Genomic DNA, 22548 nt, shown 5'->3' with positions numbered 1-22548 from the left:
CTTTGTTGTGGTTTTCAAAGATTTGGATATAGGGCCATTGTAAAAACCTAATTAGTAGTATACGAAGCATGAGAGCTGCTGTAATTAATATAAAACTTTAAAATATCTCATGCAGTTTACTGAGCTGAATTTTTAAATAGCCTTTTTCCAAAATGCTTTGAAATCTAATGCTAATAGCCATTTCCATTTCAAATTGCTACAAAGTGTTACTGGGGTACCCGAATCATACATTCACAAGCACTAAAAGCTAATAATATGAGGGTTTTGTTAGACGTGTACATGTAAGCGCTCCATAAGGTGATAATAGAGCTTTGATTAAGGTACAGAGCTTTTTCAGGATTCTAGTTAACACCAAATCTAGCACATTTTATTCTGAATGTGAAGTGTGTGCCTCCATATCACAGACCCACAGCCTCCACAGGGACACTGAGCACGGAGCCATGTCAGAGCAGCTCATCAGTGGCAGCAGCAACAGATCAAGACAGTTATCAGGCAGCTTCGACAACGAAAAGATTTGACTCCTGGAGCTCTTTTGAGGGAAAACCTGGTAAAATGTCAAGGTGTCTAACTGACCTCAACCTTTGTAATCTGTCTTAAAAATCTTAAGAAAGGTCTGAGAAAAAAATAGTTTTCTAAGTTATGAAGAATTACATGAGAGAAGAGCTTAAAACTGATTGGATGCCATAGTTTGTACCAGAAAGGGATCTGTTCGATTGCTATATTTCCTGAAGGATGGCTCTGCTTTTTCTGTATGAATCTAGAGGGTGGAATGTGATTATAACTGGTATTTTAATGCATCATTGGTCTCTGCAACAACTTTTTTTTTTAATTGTAAGTAAAATGAATCAATGTAGAGTCTTTTTTTAAGTGGCAAAATCAAGCTGCTCTTCTTAGATTGTTTTCAAGTGGGTTGTTATGGAAACAAGGGAAGATATGATTTTTTTCCAATTGATTATTGCATGTGTTCCTGAAAATGTATAATTTTATTGAATGAACAAAAAAATGCAATAGAGAAGTCCTAAAGCCATTGTTAAGTGGCCTTATGTTAAGGACTCTGACTCTAAAGTGGGTTAGTGTCCCAGGTGGAAGTACCATTCATAGATTATTGTTGGTTTATGCAGGTTGTGGTGCTGGATGAATAAAAGACATCTCTCTCAGGCACATGAGAAGTATTGCCAAAGTTTTCATTGGAGTAGACAATTTCCAGGAAGTCTTACGAGCTTAAAAACAAAGTGGTGCTTTAATGTTAATTTGGAAAGACATATTCAGAATTGGGTTGAAGTATTTAGGCTTCAAGCCAGAAAAAGAATTAGGTGTTAGAGAGTTGGGTAAATTCCACGTCCCAGTGAGAACTGCTGCCAATCCTTGATTATCCATACTAATGGGACAGAGGGATAGCATGGGTAAATGAAATTCACAGGTAATTCCCAAACTTTATTTTAGCCTCCAAGCAAACCTTTTACTTGAAATCGCAGCAAATAAAATTAACTACTTTGAATTGTAATGCCTTTCTCATATCCAGTCTGTAATAAAATCTACTAATGAGGGAAAATACAGAAAAAATAGGAAAGGGGAAAATGAAGCATAAGGCCTAAGTAATCCATAAATTATATCATCAGACTTGTAATCGAGAATTGGCTAAGCAGCAGACAACTCCAACTTCAGTTATATTTGGGATGAAAGTTCAGCACAGATAAGAAATCTACTCTGTAGATTTAGGTGGTTGAGTGAAGAGAAAGAGAAGAAAGGGTTCTTGTGAACCTGGTTATAGGGGTTTCTGGCGTGACACAGCCTAGTCCATGTGGACAGCTTTATAATAACCGCATCTTCAAGAACCTTCTGCCTAGTCCTTTGTAGGCTTAGATGATGTCTGATTACTACTGGAGTGATAGAGAAGTAATGTGAAGGGGTCAGATCAAAACCGCCAGTGAATAAAGCTACTGATCTTCATTCAGGTCACGGTCAAGGTCGCCCAGAAGAAGAGCTCACTCTCCTGAGAGAAGAAGAGAAGAAAGAAGTGTTCCAACAGCTTACCGTCTGAGCAACAGCCCAGGGGTCAGCCGGAGACGCACACGCTCCAGGTGTCTTGGGGAAAGGGGGGTTTTTTTCCCATTTGGAAAAGAAGTTGAAATTTGCGTGCTGGATAATAACAGTTCAACATTTACTCATACCAAATTTGTGAAAAGGTAGTATGATTATTATTTTAATACTTTTTTAAATCTGTAATCTCATCTGTGTAGATAAACGCTCCCTCTACTCATGCAGTTTTTATAATCCTCCATGAAGAATGTGTCCCAGAAGCCTTCCAATTGGTCTCTTAATATTTCAAAGATACCATTGCAACATTTGGGGTACGAATCTGTTATCTATCAAGTGACTTCCCCGACCTTATTTTACAGATAAAGAGATTGAGGCCCGGAGAGGTAAAATGACTTACCCAGTATCCCATAGGTAGGACCTTTCTATTGAATTATGCTGACTTCTTATAAAAGTGTTTGGGAATTAACTAAGGTGAGTTGATAATCAAAGGAAAATCAGTGGCACAGGTCAATTCTGGTGCCTGTAAAGTGAGCCCACAATACTTTCTCCACCCAGCTGCCTCAAAAAGGCAGAAACTATTTTGAGTTGCCACTTTGTAAATGCAATTATACACAGTCTACATTTTGGTTATCAGATACCTCTGTTGATATTGGCCTGAATGTGGCTGAGGAAAGACCTAGTCTTGTTCATTTATTGAGATCTTTAGTAAAGGGCATAAAAAGGGGTCACTAGTGCAATACTGTGGGTCTTACATCCCACAGTCCACCAGGATACTCCATACCCCTGTGTACCAGCAGACATTAGGAATATAATTTTCTGCCCTCTTTCTATAGAGCTACCACCAAACATTCTCTCCAAGGAGTGTTCTCCCTTGTTTCTGTACTCGGCCTAAGAGATCCAATTTTTAACATATTATTGCTCTAGCCTTTTCTCCTAGAATGTACCATGTGAGCGTTCTGAAACGTTTATTGCTAACAAAGAAGAACTTAAATAAAAAGGGAAAAACCTTAAGTTTTGGAGGACCTCTCCCTAATCTAGAACAAAATTGCTGCTTTTAGCTAAGCAGCAACTAAATTATTAAAAACTTCACGGCATGATCTGTGCAGGATCACCTCAGCATTGCCCTTGTGGCTGAGGAAGGTAATTACCCATACCTTTGGAAAGGGTGGATCAGCCGTTTCATTTCTGCCTATACAACGTGCTCCTCATGACAATCACACTAGTTTAGGCTTGGCTGGCCTACTTCAAAACAACCAAGCATGAGAATAGGACTTGGATAGATTATCTCAGTCCTAAATAAGCACGTTACTTGTTGGTTTCTGAATAGGAATGTTTGCTGAAATGTTGCCCTGGGCAACACAGTATACTAGGCATGAGAGGAGAGACAGTGATATTTAAGTAAGTTCTGGCCCTGCCCTGAAAAATACTAGTTTAAGAGATAGGTAAGACAGAACCATAGACAAATATAATAAAAATTTGACTATGATGAATGCCTGAAAGGAATATAATAAGATCAGATGGGTGAGAAATCATTCCAGCTATAAAAATCAGAGAGACTTCATGGAGGAGGTGTTATGTGAGTTGGAACTTAAAAAATATACAGTATGTCATTGGGAGGTTTGAATTGTGATGTTCTGTTGCATAAATGTACTAGACAAATCCTTACATACCAACCATTAGAGAACTGTCAAAGGGTGGCACAGCAGATAGAGCACTGACCCTAGAGTCAGGAGGACCTGAGTTCAAACACAGCCTCAGACACTTAGTAGCTGCATGACACTGGTCAAGTCACTTAACCCCAATTGCCTTAATAAAAAAAAAAACCATCAAAGTAATTTTACTATGGCAAAAATCATTGTATACTAAGTTCAACTATAACTTTTTTAAAATAGGTTTATATTGCTGTCTAGGAGAAAAAGAATAAATCAGCTTAACTGCTCAAGACCTTAAAAAGAAGTGAAAATCTGTGCAATGTGCAGCTCCCCCACCTCTGCAAAGGGGTGAAAGGGAAATGTCTTCCCGTGTCTTTTAAACCTTGGTTGTTCCTTATAATTTTGCAACATTCACATTTCATTTTGTGTATGAGTAGTTATTCTTTCCTTTAATGTTATTCTAGTCATTGTGTAGATTGTTTTCTTGGTTCTGCTTACTTCATTCTGCATCAGTTCATGTGGATCTTTCCAGGCTTCTCTATATTCATCACATTCATCATTTCTTACAGCACAACTAGATTATTGAGTTCAATTGTTCCTGATTATTGCTTGTTTAGTCTGATCCTTGTATTTTTTAACATATACCAAATGGTTTTGATGACTGCTGTTTTATGTGTCAAATTCTATGTGGTATTCTTTTGATAATTTGATGTATAGCATTACAAGTGTAAATCAATTTTGGTGGTATTTTCATCTTTATTACATGGCACAGCCTAGCCATGAGCATTAATAGTTCTCCAGGTATTTAAGTTCTTTATTTCTTTAAGGAACATTTTATAATTGAATTTATACATGTCTTTTGTATACTTGAGTAGATTCAACTGTAACTTTTTTAAATGTTTTCATTAAATTATCCTGGAATGGATAAATGAAACATTTAATAATAAATGAGTCTGTTTCTAAGATCTGAGGGGAAATGACAGTCAGTGTGGTAGTGTTTTGACTTGGTTGGCACATGCTGCCTCCTGTCTTGCATATTTTTGTAATTGTTTATTAGGAGCCTACATTTTTGAGGCAACCACACTGAAACCCACAACTTGTTTCTTAGAGTGGGTTTCCCAGGCCCACCGTTTCTGTTGGTTGTCCTGCTGAGGCAGAGTTCTTTACTCCCTCATTGCTGTCATTATTTACTCTACGTAGCTGAGCAGCTGCTTGTACAGTGAATATCCGATTACAAATCTGGCCTCAGACACTTCTCACTTAACTACTATCTGCCTTAGTTTCTCCTCAGGTGTAAAATGGCAGGGGGAGGGGGGGAGAATAATAATAGCATTTACCTCCCAGGGTTGTTATGAGGATCAAATGAAATATTTGCTTCCAAAAATTTCTTAGCACAATGTCTTGCATATAGTAGGCACTATACAAATGTGTATTCCCTTCTCCCTGAGCATTTTTATGGTTCTTAGCGAGTAAGAGTCAGGCTTGACGTTTGCCACAGTTTTGTGTATTAAAATCATGATGCAACTGACAGCATAGGGAGAGAGGAGTGTTTAGAGCTGAACTGTTGATGAATGAGAAAATTAGGTATGTAAGATTTCAAGGTTAGGGTATTTGAAGAAGGGATTTGATGAAGCAGATGGGGAAACAATACCATTATGTCCTAGCAAGAATGTTAAATGAGTAGAAGTTTATTGTGGTATTAACATAATCAATACATGGTTGGGGAGGTGAATGTTACAAATATCAGATAGTGCCTTCCAACCCCAAATAAAGCTTGTCTAATTCTATTCATTGGAAAAAAAAATTGAAATTTATTTTATCCTTTTTAAACAGTTGAATTATATTATACAGATTGATTATTCTTTCATTGACACATCACACACATATCAGGAATAGTAAGTTATAATAAAATTGTCACCTAAAACAGTCTGTTTTCATACTCCTAACTAGAGGCCTAAAATTAAAATTGCTACTGTATTCATTTCACCTCATTCTAGGTGAACTAAGCTCTTTTTTTTTCTTTTTTTGTTTAATTTAATGACAGTCAAGGAAACAAAGGCTAACCTAATTAATTTAATTTGCAGTCATCCCTGAAGAAGTTGAATGTTCGATGACATTGCACCACACTCTGCTTGTTGGTCTTTTTTCCTATTAACTCTTCATATTGATGCTATGTCAAATAAATAGTTTGCTCTAAGGCTTCACCTCTCACACCCAACTAATTGGCAAGGTGACAAAATATGTAAATAGTCAAGGTTGGAGGGGTTATAAATTAATGATCCAACCATTTTGGAAAGTAATTTGAAATGATGCTTTTAAAAATGACAAAAATGTTCGTATCCTTTGACCCAGAGAACCACCTGCTAGGCATCCACCCCTAGGAAATGAGACAGAAAGGTCTCGTAGACATCAGAATATTCATAGCTGTGGCAGCAAAGAACAAGGAGCAGTGGATGTGCCAAACATCTGAGGAAAGACTCACCCAATCCCATAATGTGAAGGGAATGGACTGTGCCACAAAAAATGAAAAAGCCAGAGAACTTTAGGAAGACACAACCTGAAATAACCAGAACCAGGGTAAAAAGATGCCCAGTGACTGCACTAATGTAAAAAGAATGACAAAAGCTCTTCGATTGTAACGACTGAGGTTAGCCCTTCCTGGAGAAGTGAGGATGATGCACTTCCCTGTCTTCTTTAGGGAAAGGTTTTGGATGGGGGTGTAGCCTTTTACCAGACCAGCAAGTTTTGCTTTTTTATTCTTTGTTATAAGGGATGCCTCACTGGCTAGAGGACAAGCTGTAAGTGTGAATTCTAAAATTTAATACCTATTTCCAGGTTGTCATACATGCTGCCCATAAAGGCATTCTCATGTTTCAGAAGCAAGAGCAGTGGTTAAATTGAATATCTAAAAGCCAGGTGTACTGACTTTTCTGTTTCCTCTCAATCCCGTCCTCATGTTATAGTCTGTATCAAAGGGCAATATAAGTCTGTAGTTGATCTCTCTGATCCTGAGCTAGCTAAAATCGCAGCATTCTGAGCCATGCCATGCACCCAGATCATCACTGGAGATTGACTGTGTACAGCTTAATCTGAGAGAAAAGCAACATTTTACATCTTCTTTCTTACAGCCCCCTTTGTAGGGTTCTGCTGACAAAGTTTGTGCTTTATCATCTTGAAATCCAGGTTCATTATTAGTAAGACTCACTATTAAATTATTATCTGATCATGGAACCTAGTAATTGCTATTAAGTCCAGTTTTTCTTTACTAAATAAAACAAATTACAATGATATATTAGATCATTCTGAGAATTAGGATAATTTTGAAGGTCATCTAGTCCAATCTTTTACCAGTTTTATAGCATCTCTGTCATCTAGTTTCTGCTTAAATGCATTCAGTGGCAGACATCACACTACCTTACATGGTAGCCCAATGCACTTGGGGATAGATTTAATCATTGAAAGGTATTTCTTTTTTGTTATCTATCCATTTAGTTCTCATGATCTGTAGAACAAGTCTTCAAGAGAACAGTCTCTCCCCCCCCCTTGATATATTTGGAGATAACTTTAATTCCACTTCTATCCCTTCATCTTCTCTTCAGACTAAACTTTTCCATTTCTTTCAACTGTTCATAACATGACTTCCATCACATGAAATGCTGTCCCACTACCTCCACTTAGCAAAATCTGACCCACCCTTAAAAGTCCTGAAAAACACTGTGATTGGGGGCAGGGGGGCGCATGGCGGCGGGGAAGGGGCACCTTTATTAAGTACTTACTATATGCTGAATACTGTGCTAAGCAGTAGGGTTACATAGAGAAAAATAAGACAAATAGTCCCAAGCTCTCATTCAGCCATACCTCCCACATGCCATAACATCACAGTTCCTTAGTTTCACTACTAGGTAGCAGTAAGCTTTTTGAGGGCATAGAAAAATATCTTATTTACTTTTCCATTTTTCCACACAAGGCTCGGCACTTGATAAGCATCAGTAAGTGTTAGTTGAATTGACTAGAAACAAAGCTAGAAAGGAGCCACACTGAAACATCCTACGTGGGCCTTCTCTCTGACAGGGATATTTCAGTGGCAATCGCTGCCATTTATTCACAGTGGTTAGTAAGTCATACTTAAGATTGTTAGTTCAGCACATCCAGATTTACAAAATAGAAACTATCATTTTCTTTTAGGAAACTTTAAATCGGAATTAAACAAGTCAGCAAACACTTTTTGAGAACCTTCTTTATACAAAGCACTGTGCTAGGTACTGAATGAGACATAATATTTAGATATTTGATGATTGGTTATCTTACATTTCTTAAATAAAAAGTCCTGCCTGGCTGAAAACATGAGTTTTTCTTGAAATCTTCAGATATGAATAAAAACTTCCTTCTCTAGAAGAAATTGTTTTCCCAGTATGTCTTCATTCGTAGTGACACTATCACAGATTTCTTAAGCCATCAGTTTAAGGAAAGGTATGTAGCTTTAAAACAGAGGTATACAATGAGCAGTTGAATCAATGATGTGGTATAAAGGGCCATTCTCATTCAAAGAAGTTTCTCTAAACTAGACCATCAGCCCTGCCTGAACTTGTGCATCATTTGGAATACAAGTTTTTGTCTTTAAATAAAAACTAATGCTTTCTTTTCAGAAGTCCCCATGAGAAGAAAAAGAAGAGAAGATCTCGGTCACGTCCCAAGTCCAAGGCAAGGTCACAGTCAGTGTCACCGAGCAAACAGGCTGCACACAAGAACTCGGCCCATTCAACCAGCATCTCTCCTGTGGAGAGTAGAGAATCCAGCCAAGAGCGCTCCAGGTAATAAGCTCCTCCTTCACCATAGGGCAAAGAAATCCAGGACCTTGGGCATGGATTGGGCCCTTTGGGTGTAATGCTAGTTAACCAGCTGGCAGAAATGCTCAGTGAGTTTATTGTAACAGGGTCCCTCATTCTCTTAGTGAGAAGTGAGGCACTTTAAAACATTCAGCTCATCAAATCACATGCATCAAAGGGCACTTATTCCATTTTAAAATGAAAGGATTCCTTCCCACTGTTAATCTCTCATCCTGGTAATCTTGGAGATAAAGCAAAGGATAGGATAGCAGTCTCATTTCTGTCAATCTTTGGAGTTGTATTTATTTTACTTATTACTCAGTTAAATTCAGCACATGTGTTTTCCACATATAAAATACCGTGTTCTGTGCAGAGGATGATAAAGAGTTTAAATTAGACACAGCCTCTACCCTTGTGGAACTTAGAAATTCTAGAAGGAGGTCATAGCACTTACTAGACGGATAAGTAAGTACACACGTAACAATAATGCAAATTATACATGGCAAGTACATTAGAGAGGTACACAACAAAGTACTTTGTGTAGTCTTGAAGGGAAGGGGTATTTATCAAAAAGGAGAAGGTCAGGGAAGGCTTCATGGAAGAGGTAGCATTTCATTTGATTTTAAAGAATGAGGAGACGTTCTATTACAAGTGAAGGTGGGGCAGGGGGTGGATCAGACATTCCCAGGATAGAGAATGACACAAGTGAAAGAAAATAGTTGGAGAAATGTAGAGGTGGACAAAGAATCTGGGCCAGTTGGGTTAGAATGTGGAATACATGGAAGTCAGGTAAAAAACAGTATGGCATGCTAGATTATGGGGGACTTTGATGGCTCGACTTAGACTTGACTTGGTGGTGGCCATAGGAGTAAAGAGAAATAGTGAATGAAAGATAATTGAGGAGCTAGGATTGTCAGTACTTGACAACTACTTGTAGTGGAGGAGTGGTGAGGGAGTCAGGGATGACTCCAAAGTTGTTATCCTGGGTAACTAGAAAAATGATGGCGCCCTAAATACAAATAGAGAAGTTAGGGAGAGAGATGAGTTTCAAGGGGAACATAATAAGTTCGTTTTAGACATGGTTAGAGATGCTTACAGGACATCCAAGTGGAGATGCTGGACTGGATGAGTAGATTTGAGAGTCATCTGCATAGAGGTAAATTGAACCCATGGAAGCTGATGAGATCAGAAGGTCTCAGGATACACCCACCCATTGGAGCTGGGCCATGGATGACAATCCTGCAATAGAGTCTTAGAAGGATTGGTCAAAAAGACAAGAAGAAAACCAACAGAGAGCAGTGTCCCAAGAGGCTCAGGAAGAGAGAATACCCAGGAGGAAGAGGTGATGTTCAGCATTGTCAGACACTGCACCGTGGTCAAGAAGATGAGAACTAGAAACAGCCGTTTGTCTTAACAGTTAAGAAATCATTGATAACCTCTAAAAAAAATAAAAATTAAAAAAGATGAGTCAAAATCCAGATTACAAGGAACTGATAAATGAACAGGATGTGAGGAAGTGGAGGCTACAAGTTTAGACAGCTTTTTCTAAGAGTATGGCTGTAAGATGAGAGAGAGTACAGTAAAGGGTGTTAGAGTTAAGTGAAGGTTTCTTAAGGATAGGAAAGACTCGTGCATTTTTGTGGACAGCAGAGAGAAATGGAATATTGGAAAGAGAGAAGAGATCATCAAAGGGGCAGGCAAGCTTTGGAGACCATGGGAGCAGAGGGCTTGGCCTTGACAAAGAGAAGAACTATTTCCTCAAAGGAGAAGAGAATTGGGGTAAGGTGTGGAGAGAAGAGGGAGCTCATGACAAAATGACATCAATTTTCTCAATAAAATATAAGGCAAAGTTCTCTGGCAGCAAATTCTTTTGTCTTCAAAGGACCAGCCAAGCAAAAAATAGAGAAGCTCATTACCAGAAAGGCAACCTCGAGATGTTGATTTATTTTTAAACATGACTATTTATGAAATAGACAAAAGTACAAAATGGCCTCCATGCCAAGGTAATGGTATGGCAGAGAAGCAGAAGTGGGGCAGTGGGTGATTTTTTTTTTTTTAAAAACAGCAAAACATAATTCTTAGACTGTCTCCAAACATTTATTTTACTGTTATCTCTCCTCGTAAAATATTTGTCTAATCTAAGTACAACTGGAAGAACCGAACCATAGTTATGCTTGGCAAACTCACTGTAATTTAAAGAAATTACAGCTAAATAGAAAGATAGTTCCAAGGTTCTGAGAGGTGAGTAAAGGATGTGGTAGAATTGTTCTCATCGTACATCTAAAGGCAACAAGAGAAATCCTTTCATAAAATGGGACACTTGGTCATCTTGATTTGCCTTGCCAGTGATGAGTATAAGCAACCAGATCTTCATTAAATCAATTGCTTCTTATGTAACAATGCCCATCACAGCTGATGGAAAAGTAGTGTAATTCTGTGAAGAGCTTGACAAGACCTTCCAGACAAAGTCAACATCACCTTGATATTCAGTGATTTCAGTGCAAAAGTGAGCAGAAGGACCAAAGCAAAAACTGCGTTTTTGTATAGTTTGAGATTAAAAAATGAAAAAAGTCAAAGACTTATGAATTGGAAGCTTTTGGATATTGGAACTTCAAAAACAATTAACTGTATCTTAGACGAGAAGCAACAGGTTACAGGTTAACAGCAATCATTACATAACCATAACTCTCTTTGCCATCAAATCATGTAGATTGAGTAGAGCAAAGGCCAATGTAAACAACATCAGAAGAAAGGATCAGGATGAAAAGAAGATACTAACTATGGTTGGCCTTATGGTGACCTGTTTAATCTAGAGATAGCTAGAGGGGCAGTGGGGAACTAGACCTGAAGTCAAGAAGCAGCCTCAGGCACCTCATACTTTGTGACCTTGGGCAGGTCTCTTTACCTCTGTCTGCTGCACTTTCCAGGTAACCATAGCACTTGCCTCTCAGAGTTATTGTGTAGCTCAAATAAGATGGTATTTGTAAAGCACTTTGCACATCTTAAAGTGCTACATGCATGCTAGCTATTACTGTGAAAAATGGGGAATGAAGAAAAGTTAAAGCCATTTATTACCATTTCCTAAAGAAGTTTAATTGATGGAAAATAGTTGTCCCAGTGAAGAGGCAAAGACAACCTCAACCAGGAAAAAATGTTCTCGTCCAGGAGAAAGAGGGCAGTGCTACCTCAGATCATAAGCTCCTTTGTCAAACATTACAGAACAGGAAAACAGAAAATGAACCAAGAAGACCACAGAGAACTGGGGAAAACAGTTAAGGAAAAATCCAGGCTGCCTAGAGCCTGACATGGTACTCTGCATAACTAAAGCATCTTGAGAGCATTTATAGTGAAAAGGATGTCTACGGTGTAACACGTCTGCCATGTTTTGTAATGATCTTTTCTTATCAGTGATGCAGATAAAATGCTGCTTCAGCCCCTGACCTAAGGAAATGGCAGTGATAAAAAGAAACAGTCGCATTTTGCCACATAAACACAGAAGAGATTTGTGCTGAAGGTGGCATAATGTGAAGGGCACTTTGGAGTTCTGTTTTGAAGATATGTTCAAAGAAAAGGGGGGAAAACATGAGGGACAGACCTTTCACCGAAAAGGAATAGATGGGAGAGTCTGACGAGATTAGCATCTACCAGCTCACATGCCTGCTTTTTCACTTCTACATCAAGCTTTATGAAAATAGTCTATGCCCACACTGAAGGTTTGCTTGAAAACATGAGAAGTGAACCCTTAGGCCTTCACAATTCCTGCAGCAGACCCTGCCTCTGGTCAGTCATCCAACTGACTGGAAGAAACAGGATCATTCCACTGTGGTTTGTTGATTTTTTTTTAAGCATTTGTTTGTGTACAACAGAATGCAGTCTTCGAGTCTTCTTTAACAAGGCACCTCCCAGTCAAATATGTAAATGATTCATGATTTTGACAAAAAGAACTAGAGATTTCACTTTGTTTAGTGATCTACTGAGTATTATTAATATGAAGCAAGCATAGAACAAAGAGACATTCTCAAAGAAGGCGTATGTCAGTATAATGGAAGATTTGCACTGCCAGTGCCATTAAAATAAGAGTTCCTCGTTGACGATGAGCTTCTCTAAATGGCTGTGTGCAGCCAATATTGTATAGTTGCAGCAAGCTATAAAACTTCCTCATTGAATTGGGCCTCCCTCTACCCACCCCACACTGAAACCGAGAAATAGATGAACAAAGGTCATTCCCCAGACTGACCTGCAACTGGATAGGCACACTACAAATGGGGAAAGATTTGGGCCTAGAATGAAGTTAAGGGAAGATTGGACTGGATTGCAGATGACAATAATGATGATGATAGCGATAGCAGCAGCTAATGTTTACGTGGCACCTGCTACGATCCAGGCACTGTGCTTAGTACTTTGCAGATATTTGTAGCCATAGGTTAGAGTCTGTTCTCTTCCCTTTTTTTAAAATGAGGACATTTTTTTGTTATACAAATTTGCATAATATATATCATTATCAAACCTGTAAATAGTTGCACGCATAGAAATACCAGATTGAAAATTTGGATATCTTTGCAATAGCAAAAGATTAATTTATTTACACTAGGACACACTGAAGAGTTCCTTCAAATTGCTATGCACTTTTACAAATACATTTATTTCCAAATCCTTGAGTACTAGGAGAAGAGATCAGGAGATTTCCATTGCAAGGAACCACTGCTAGTCAGAGCTCAACCAGAAATTAAGACAGAACATCTAGGGCCTTATGACCGAAGTCCGTGGTTAAATGACTCAGTTTACAGAAATTCCTTGGGCATGGTGCTGCATAAAGTGGCAGACACTTAGTGCCAGATTTTGAAAGCAGTGCCTGCTTCTTTCGTATATTAACTAAGTTTTAGTTATTAAGATGCTAATATAATGTGATATCCTATTTGAGTTTATTGTGTTAGCCTTTAATTTTCTTAGAAAGAATAGCAACCACTTTTCACACCCCGCCCTTGGATGACATGTTGGAATTGGTATGCTTACCAATAGCCACAGTTCATCTAAAATTAAACTTATTATTGCAAGGAATTAGATATCTTGTTCATAAATGTTAATAATGCTTTTTTTCCCATCTAATGGGTAGATTTTGGTTTAGGCTTTCCTTTCAGAAGTCTTAGTTTTAATTTATCTTGGTCTTTAATTTTCCCAAGAAAGTGTTGCTTTTAGGATACTTTTAATATGTCTTCATTAATCTTTCCATTAGGGGAGTTTCTCAGGAAAAAGATGGTCAGATCTCTTCAGCAATTGTGTCTTCAGTGCAAAGTAAAATAACTCAGGTAAGATTCCAACCACAAAACGTCTTGTTGTTGTATTGTGACTTCAGCTTTGTGTTCTTCCCATCTTTTCACCTAAGGTTTGTTTATGCATCATAATTACAGAGCTCTCAGCAAATAATAAAAGGTGCATTTGGCTGATGACCTGGACTGTTGATACTGAGTTCGCCACAGTAATAAAAACGAGAGAGACAGAGTGTAATTCTTTAGCACCTTTCTTTTATGTATACAAAGCCTTTTTATCTAGCCAGTGTAGCACTTTAATTTTAGAATCAGTTTTGCAGGGCAGGGAGAATGAGAAGGTGAATTTTTGATGGAGGCTGCGTATTCCTGATTTTATACAAGTGGTACAGTGACCAGCTCCTAAGCTTCCTCATTTTCCACAGAATGTACGAATTGTGTCTTTGTGTAGCCTCTGTTTACCCCCATGAGCCGTTTTTGAATTGTGAGCTTGATTGTACCAGTGCAGAATTCTGTAGAGAGCTGGTGGGGCAGTGTTAGCCAAGACCCCATTTCCTATTTCTTTCTTGTATAAGCTGATACACCACTCTATTAGTTCACGATTGTGTTTGTCACTTAAAGAAAGCGCTGTTTTATGTTTGTGCCTAGGGCATTTTCAGAAATCTTTTCACTACATGGATTATTTACCTGCTAAGGTTATTTAGACCTACATGTTTTGTTTTAATGGAAAACTAATGAAAATGTTCTCAACCTTCTCTTCTTTTTAACAGGATCTAATGGCCAAAGTGAGAGCAATGCTTGCTGCTTCCAAAAACATACAAACTAGTGCCTCCTGAGACCCAGTGAACTGACCGTTCCTTAGGAAAACACGTGGGATGGCCTTTTGCAAACAGTTTCCATGGCCTCATTGCAGCTGTGGATCAGAGAACTCTGAGCGTTTGGTCCTCAGCTGCCTTTTGTAGGAGATTATTGGAATTGGAAGATCAGAAAAACCTTATTTCTGTCCAGCCCCACCCTCACAAGCGCTGCCAGAATTTTCCACCCTGGATCCCCCTTGGACAATTGAAGGTTTTTGTAAATTGATTTTTGATGACCTCTTCAGTTTAAGATTTTTGACCAGCAGTCTCTTATCTGTATATTTGTAAATAATATCATGTTTCTGTGAAAATGTATTACCAAATAAAGTGGGAGAAAAACACCTTTTCTAGCTAGCAACTTTTTGGCAGTTTCTTCATTTTGGGGGTGGTGATTTTATTTTTACCATTTTACTCTCTGCTGTATTATTTTTAATTTAGCACCAGTCATTATTTAGTCAATCCATTAGTTTACATATCACCCTCTCCCCCAACCTCCCCTCCTCATGACAGATTTGTTGTACCAAACAACCTATATGCTTTTTTTTAAGTTGTTTACCATCTGTTGTATAAGTAGTAAAGATCATATTTTGAGCTTTCCCTGTTTTCTTGTAATGCTGATAAAAATCCAAATTTGCTTCAAATAATCTTTTTTAAATTTCAGCACATTACAATTTCATTTCATTCAATTAGACTTTATTTTCCACAATAGTTCCGGTGCTTAATATAAGATGTAGCCTATCCTCTTGCTTCGAGGCAAAAAACTCAGCCTTAAATTCTCATAAGCAGATGGGTGACTTCCTGTCTTACACGTTGCAATCCCAAGATAAGAAGTCTTAACCCATCCTGTGATGAAGTTCTCTGCCTAAATCAGATCTCTCCAACCTTCTTATAAGGTTTCTTCCTTCTTCCCTCAGTCCTATCCACAGGGCATTTTTTGATCACCAACTCTGTCCAAAAGTGCAACGTGTCCCTGCCTTAAGGAACTAACTATCTAGTTGGAAACACAAGATGTATTCCCATGAAACAAGAAATTGTGAATCCTGGGCAGTAGGTGACTAAGGGATAGAGTGACCAATGGAGAAAAGTGACTAAGAGCTCAAGTCCCTGGGCTCTACCTGCATGCTGGAGGTAGGACTTGAGAGAATCTATAAAGTTTGAAGAGTTTAGGTTGGAGCGAGGCTTTGCAGGCCATGAAGGGCAGAGAGGCACAAGTAAGTGAGCCTTGTGTGGGGCTTCAAGGACAGGAGCGAAAGCGAGGCCCACCTGGCTGGAGGGAGTTGACATTTCCTCCCAAACAGGAGAAGTATTCTGAAAGTTAATGACTTCACACACACACATCTATAACAAATTGCTGTTGGTCACACAGAGAATGTTCTGAAATGTTTTCATGTTGCTATTTTTCCCTCTGCAGGGAAAGGCTGGGATCATTAACCAGAAATAAAACCTCCTAGATAGGGAAATGGGAAACAATTATGTTGGTACGAAATTAACTAGTCCAGTTATTTTACTAGTTCAGCTCTAGGAGATCGCTGCTAGAGGTTCATATAACCTCTTAGGCATTAAGAAAAAAAGATACTGGAGTGGTTTGTTTGGTTTAGTTTGTTTTTTTTTTATTTTTGGCAATTTAGAAGTTATTGCCCAGTAATGATTTCCCTTATTTTCCCTTTGCTTCTTGTCAGATCCTATTTGACATTGTTTATCCTGTTTGTTCAAAGCCATCTCTAGCAGGGATAAAAAAAAGTTATGGCAGCTTTCATGCTGGATCTGATTTAGTCATCCTCACCAAGCCAGCAGGGTCAGAACTCCTCAGGGATACCTTCATTATAATACTGAAACGTAGTGTTTAAATAGTTACTGTGTGCCCACAAAGGAAGTTGGAATTTACAGTCCAAGGGAGTTGTGAGCAGTCTCCTGAAACCTGTTTACCCGTAGATCGCACGGAGCACAGCGGGCTTTTTATGTTTTCCCATTTGAGAATATATGTAAGTATAACAAACCATGTTGATGTACTCTTATGAAGAAAAGTCATTCTACCTGAATTATTTCTCCCTTAGATACCCTCTTGGTGCCCAAGATAGGGCCATCTGTGCCTAGGGACATTCTGGTTAGGTCACTTTCCTATTCATTCTTTTAAGTGACTAAGATATGTCCCCAGATAACCACATTTTTTATTGCATGGTATAGGCTAAGGAGGAAGTACACTTTATGTGTTGCCACTGGAGAAGAGGAAGTTTGTGGTCAGGATAACTTTTCATCAATGTTTCCTTAGATAAAATAAGTGAAGAAAAGGAAGAACGGAGGAGGAAAAACTAGAATAAAACAAGGGACTAAGATAAGAAAAAAGAAGGGAAAATGAGGAAGGGGAGGGAAAAAGAGGTGAACCTCTTTTCTGCTCAGCTTGGTAAATAACTCATGACCCTGAGTTTGTAGTTAAATGGTTTTGGTCATTCAGGTCATTCAAAACCAAAAGGTGTTTCTAAAGCTCCAAGACATGATTCTTATTGTGACAAAGTTAATTCAGTTAGCCCCCAGGAAGCGTCTATCAAGGGTGAACCCAGTGGAGGTATTCCCAGGAGCCACCACCCTGCTGGTTGTTGCCCCAGTCTCCCCACACAGAGTTAACAATTCAGACCTGGTAAAGTGGATAAATCTTTGAACTTTCAAAGGATCCTTCTCTCAGCTGGTTCCAAGTTAAGGTGGGCAAGCAGATGTCAGAGCAAGAGAGAACACTTCCCTACTTGGTTGCTTTTTTTTTTTCTTTGGGAATTAAAATACAAACCGAATAGCCCTTCATTTAAAGAAGCCAGAAAGCTCTTTATTGGTTTGTAACTTAACAAAAGTATTAGATTCTGTCCTATAATTTTTATTTGGGACCCTAGGATTTAACTTCATAGTATGCATTCAGTAATTACTTAATGAATTGAATTAAATTAATCTCTTTACGTTGGCCCATCTAATCTCAACCACTTTCAGTCAGTTCTGTTTAACTTACACCAATGAGGATTTTGGTTAACTGCAAGTTATGAGGTATGTATCCTCTTAATTGAAAAACTCTCTGTTGACCTCCTCAGTGCAATCCAGCAAGTATTTATTAAGCCCCTGCTAAGTGCAAGTCATTGCTTGGCTCTGGGAAGGGGATGGGGACAATGCAATATGTAAAAAGGTAAGTGTATGGGAGATAATTTGAAGGGAAGGCAAAGAGCAGGAAAGGCCTCCCTTGAAAGGTAGCTCTAGGGTGCATTTAAAGCAGTCTCATCCGGAATATTTACCACTATTAAAAATGATGTCACCAGCCCCTCATAATTTTAAATCCAGGAAAGTCAAAGTTAATTTCCCCATCTGAGAAGTACAGTAATTTAAGTAGGGAAAGGTACTGTCTTGCCTTCATAAACAGCTAGCAATATGCCCTCAACCTATTTTGAGTGTGTGAAGTTAACTTTCAATACAGTCCCAGTAATCAATCAAGACAGATTAGGAAAATGTGAGAGTGAGTTCTCTTCCTTTATTATCACTTTGAAAGTAGAGGTGAATGTACTTTTCTTTCTGTTTCTTCTACTGAGAAGTTAGTTCTCCAGTTATGACCTTTTAAATCAAATTTTATTTTAAATATTCCAGTTATACTCAGAAGACTTTAGTGCCAAAATCACTGTAGACTGAATATATGGTCTTCCTGAACCATATGACCAGTAAATATGCCAGAACCCAGAGTCTGAAATGTCACAAAGCACTCCCCCCGCCCAAAGAATCTCACTATAAAGAGGCCTATGTTGAGGAAGGGCTCTACGACTCCTTTCCTGGGCCCCCTACAGTGTAGGACCTATCTCTGTTACCTCTGAGAGAAGCGTGTTCTTCCAATCTTTTACCAACCTCTTCCTGACTCTCTTATGTTGTGCCCGTAAACAGTCTTAATGGACACGCCAGCTGGTTTTTGAGGACCCAATGAGAGAAAAACCAAACTGGAGAAAGGAATATTTTTTTCATAGAGCTTAAAAAGAAAAAAAAAAAGTGTGACTGCCTTGTTTATAAAAATGCACCTGCAGCCAGTGACTTTTTATTACTTGAAGAGAAAAAATACTGATCTGCGCCATGAATTCTAGTTGATGCTTTTATTAGTAAGTACCATTTGAATGCATCTTTTCTCTTTGGCCATGGAGGGATTGGCAGCCCTGCAATCACACAAACCAGCAGGGCTTATGTAGGAACAGGTTTTGTCAGCCACGTGGGGTACGGTAAAATGAAAGCCTTAACATTAAGGGTTCCCCCCAGCCCATCCATCTGTACTATCTGCTTTCCAGCCCTAGGAATAATTTCCTGCTCATCCCAATGACTTCTGGCGTTGAGTCCACTGAGGCAGAGCAAAGGTGTTAGATTTTTTTGGTTGTCGAGTACAGCAATGAGGCTCTGCAATGCCAGTATTAGAAAAGGGGGGGGAAAGTACCCAGTAAACATTACTATCAGCTAGCTTCTTTTGTCAAGCTGTCAATGTTAATGGCATTTAGAATCCTTACAAAAGAAAGCAAAGCCTTGGTCATATTTGTTTGTTTTTCAAATGTGACATTGTAAATGGCAGCCTCTAATCAAGTGGCTTGTTTGGCAGAGGAGTATGGAAGAAAGGGCATTGGATTTGGAGACGGAAGGCTTGGCTGGCTCCATTACTTACAGCTGTGTGACCTTGGACACTTCCTTTCCTCTATCCCTAGATTTCAGTCCTCATCTGTAAAGTGAAGGGGATATTATTGGCACCATCATCCTGGCAAGGATACTGTGAGAAAAGTGCATCCTAAACTTTGAGTGGCAGTGTAAGTATGAGTTGTTATAGGAACCTTAAAAGGAAAAACTTCTTAACAATGAAAGCTATTCGAAAATAGAACGAGCTGGCCAGGGAAGGGAATAAATTCCTTTTTGGGTCCAAGTGGGACTAGAGAGCCACTGCATTTCCTTGCGGCTTAACTCTGATTCTGTGAAGCAGAATTCATTTCTATCTAAATGTCATGAAATGGCTAAATGGGATGGATGGATGGATGGATGGATGGATGGATGGATGGATGGATGGATGGATGGATGGATAGGTGGATGGGTGGATGGATGGATGGATGGAGAAAAACCATTAAGTGCTTACTGTGTGCTAGACACTATTAGGAGCATAATTTTAGAGTAGGAAAGGACCTCAGCATCTAGTCTAAACCTTTCATTTTACAGATAAACTGAGACCTAGGAAGAAACTACTTGTCTAAGATTATTTCTAATGGGCTGAAAACACCAGAGGCAGGATTTGACCCAGGTCCTCTGACCCCAAAATGATTGCTTTCTCCCCTGCGCCATGCTGTTTCCCTAGGTTTGATTTTTCATCATAGCAATAGCTAGCTCTCGTGAAGTATCTCTAGCAATTATTAGCTCCTATACCTTCAAGTTGGTGTTTTTATTGTTAGACACAACTATCAAAAACTGAGCGTTGAGCTCTCCCTTCCTCAGCTCTCAAAAGTACACTTGACAGAAAATGGTGGCATCACTCAGCTCAAATTTTTTTGGCGGGGGGTGGGCAGGTAGGTGGCACAGTGGATAGAGCACTGGCCCTGGAGTCAGGAAGACTTGGATTCAAATCCGGCCTCAGGCCAAACACTTGACACATACTATCTATGTGACCCTGGGCAAGTCACTTAACCCCAATTGCCTAAAAATAAAAACTTTTTTTCCCAGTCAAATGACAAGGTATATTGTAACCCCAATAGCAGCAAGCAGGGTTCCCAGTGAATCTACAACCCGCAGCTCAAACTTTTGAATGATCATTGTGTTCCTGCCCTTTAGGGAATTAGGTAGTGTAAACTAGTCTAGTTTACTACTTCCTAGGCCTTCCCAATGTTGTTCTGTAAAGGAAATGGAACCATATTGCATTAACTAAGCTTAGCACTTGAGAAGAAATGAGAAAGCTCCCCTCCCTCCTTTGCAGAAGTTGAGGGACTGTAGGTATGAAATATTGCTTATGCTGTCAGACTCAGTGAATGTGTTGGTTACGCTGCTTTTATTCTGTGCTGTAAGACATGCATGGCTCACTGGTCAAAGGAGGGGAGAGAAATATATATATATTTGGGAGTGAAACTGATGTAAAAACAAAAGATTTCAATAAAATGTTTAATTTTGGTTTTTTTCCTAATTCTGGACTCAGCAACCATACCAAAAATGAACATTTCCATATACAAAGGAAGATTTTTTTAAAAAAAGAAAGATTATATGTAAAATTGCAAATTTCTGTTAATTTGATTTTTAAGTATATAATAAATTCAATGATACTATCAAAGTTTGTTTCCTTCTGAACTTCTTTTCTGTGCATTTTTTAAAAGTTTCAATGACTTTTTTCTTTTTTTTTTAACAATCCTTGTAACAAATAATTGAAATAAAACACAAATCCCCATGTTTGCCATATCCAAACATGCATGTCTCATTCTGCACCTTGAGTCTACTATCTGTCAGTAAAGATGTTGATAATAGATTTCTTCATTTCTCTAAAGTTCTGATTGATCATTGAATTGATCAGAATTCTTAAGTTTTTTAAAGATGCTTTTCTTTACAATATTGATGACATTTTTAATATTGTTCTTACTAATTGTTTTCCTGGTTTCATTCACTTCACTCTGCAGCAATTCATATAAGTCTTCCCAGATTTCTCTGAAACAGTATCCTTCTTCATTTCTTACAACCCATTATATTTATATACCATAATTTGTACAGCCGTTCCCCAATAGATGGGTATCTCCTTTGTTTCTGGTTCTTTGCTATAACAAAAAGATCTGCTATAAATATTTTTGTATATGTGGATCCTTTTCCTCTTTCTTTGATATCTTTGGAGTGTGGGACAACTGGTCCCAGACAAAGGGTATGCACAGTTTCATGACTTTGTGGGGTGTATTTCCAAATTGTTTTCTAGAGTGGCTAGACTACTTACAGCGCCAACGATAGCACACATCAGTGTGCTTGCCTTCCCAAAGTCCCTCCAACAGTTATCACTTTCCTTTTTTTGTCATTTTTGCCAGTCTGACAAGTCTGAGTTTTAATTTGCATTTCTCTGCTTATTAGAGGTTTAGAGCATTTTTTCATAAGGCTAGATATGGATAGATTGGATTTCCTTTGAGAATCTTTTGGCTATTGAGGAATGGCCGTATTCTTATGTGTTTGAATCAGCTACTTATATATCTTGGATATCAGACCTTTATCAAAGTTTCCCACCCCAGGTAACTCTCCATTCTATTTTTAACTGGATTGATTTTGTTTGTGCAAAAAACTTTCCAATTCAGGGGCAGCTGGATAGAGCACCAGCCCTGGAGTCAGGAGGACCTGAGTTCAAATCGGGCCTCAGATACGTGATACACTAGCTGTGTGACCCTGGGCAAGTCACTTAACCCCAATTGCCTCACAGGAACAAACAAAAACAGAAAAACCTTCCAATTCAAATGCTATCCACATCCAAAGAAAGAACTGTGGAGTTTGAATGCAGATTGAAGAATATTATTTGCTTTTTTTTTTTCTTCTGTTGAGTTTTGTTTCCTCTTTCTGGTGATTCCTCCTATTGGTTCTAATTCTTCCTTACAACATCACTAATGTGAAAATATGTTTAATAGGAATGTATATGTATAGCCTATATCAGATTGTGCGCCGTCTTGTGTAGGGAGGTGAGGAGGGAGGGGGAGAAAAATCTTAAACTCAAAAGCATATGGAAGTGATTGTTGATAAATTAAAATAAATATTTTTTAAAAAAGAAAAAAAAACTTTCCAATTCTATGTAGACAAAATGTCCGTTTATTTTTCCCCAACCATAATAGGGAAAATTATTTAATTCCTCAGTCCTCGAACTTGTTTATGACATAGCCTTTTGTGTCTGTCATGTATGTTTTTGGAGCTTCTCTTAGTATGTGGT

General features: G+C 38.5%; 1 protein-coding gene across 3 annotated transcripts in view; it reads left to right on the top strand.

The window, feature by feature from the left end:
- SFSWAP (splicing factor SWAP) overlaps positions 1–14993 on the top strand; it is a 117937-nt gene extending 102944 nt beyond the window's left edge. For 2 of the 3 annotated variants that reach the window (XM_027844196.1, XM_027844198.1), the window contains 5 exons: positions 405–560; positions 1956–2081; positions 8339–8503; positions 13752–13824; positions 14553–14993. In XM_027844196.1, coding sequence (XP_027699997.1) covers positions 405–560; positions 1956–2081; positions 8339–8503; positions 13752–13824; positions 14553–14618 — 586 coding nt within the window. In that variant the 3' untranslated portion in view covers positions 14619–14993. The remainder of the gene's footprint in view (positions 1–404; positions 561–1955; positions 2082–8338; positions 8504–13751; positions 13825–14552) is intronic. The other variant, XM_027844197.1, reaches the window with a different exon arrangement.
- Positions 14994–22548: the final 7555 nt, after the last annotated feature.

Source organism: Vombatus ursinus, unplaced genomic scaffold, assembly GCF_900497805.2.
Source record: "Vombatus ursinus unplaced genomic scaffold, bare-nosed wombat genome assembly UNPS02014935.1, whole genome shotgun sequence".
Taxonomy (NCBI): Eukaryota; Metazoa; Chordata; class Mammalia; order Diprotodontia; family Vombatidae; genus Vombatus; species Vombatus ursinus.
This window is presented reverse-complemented; position numbering and strand designations above follow the sequence as displayed.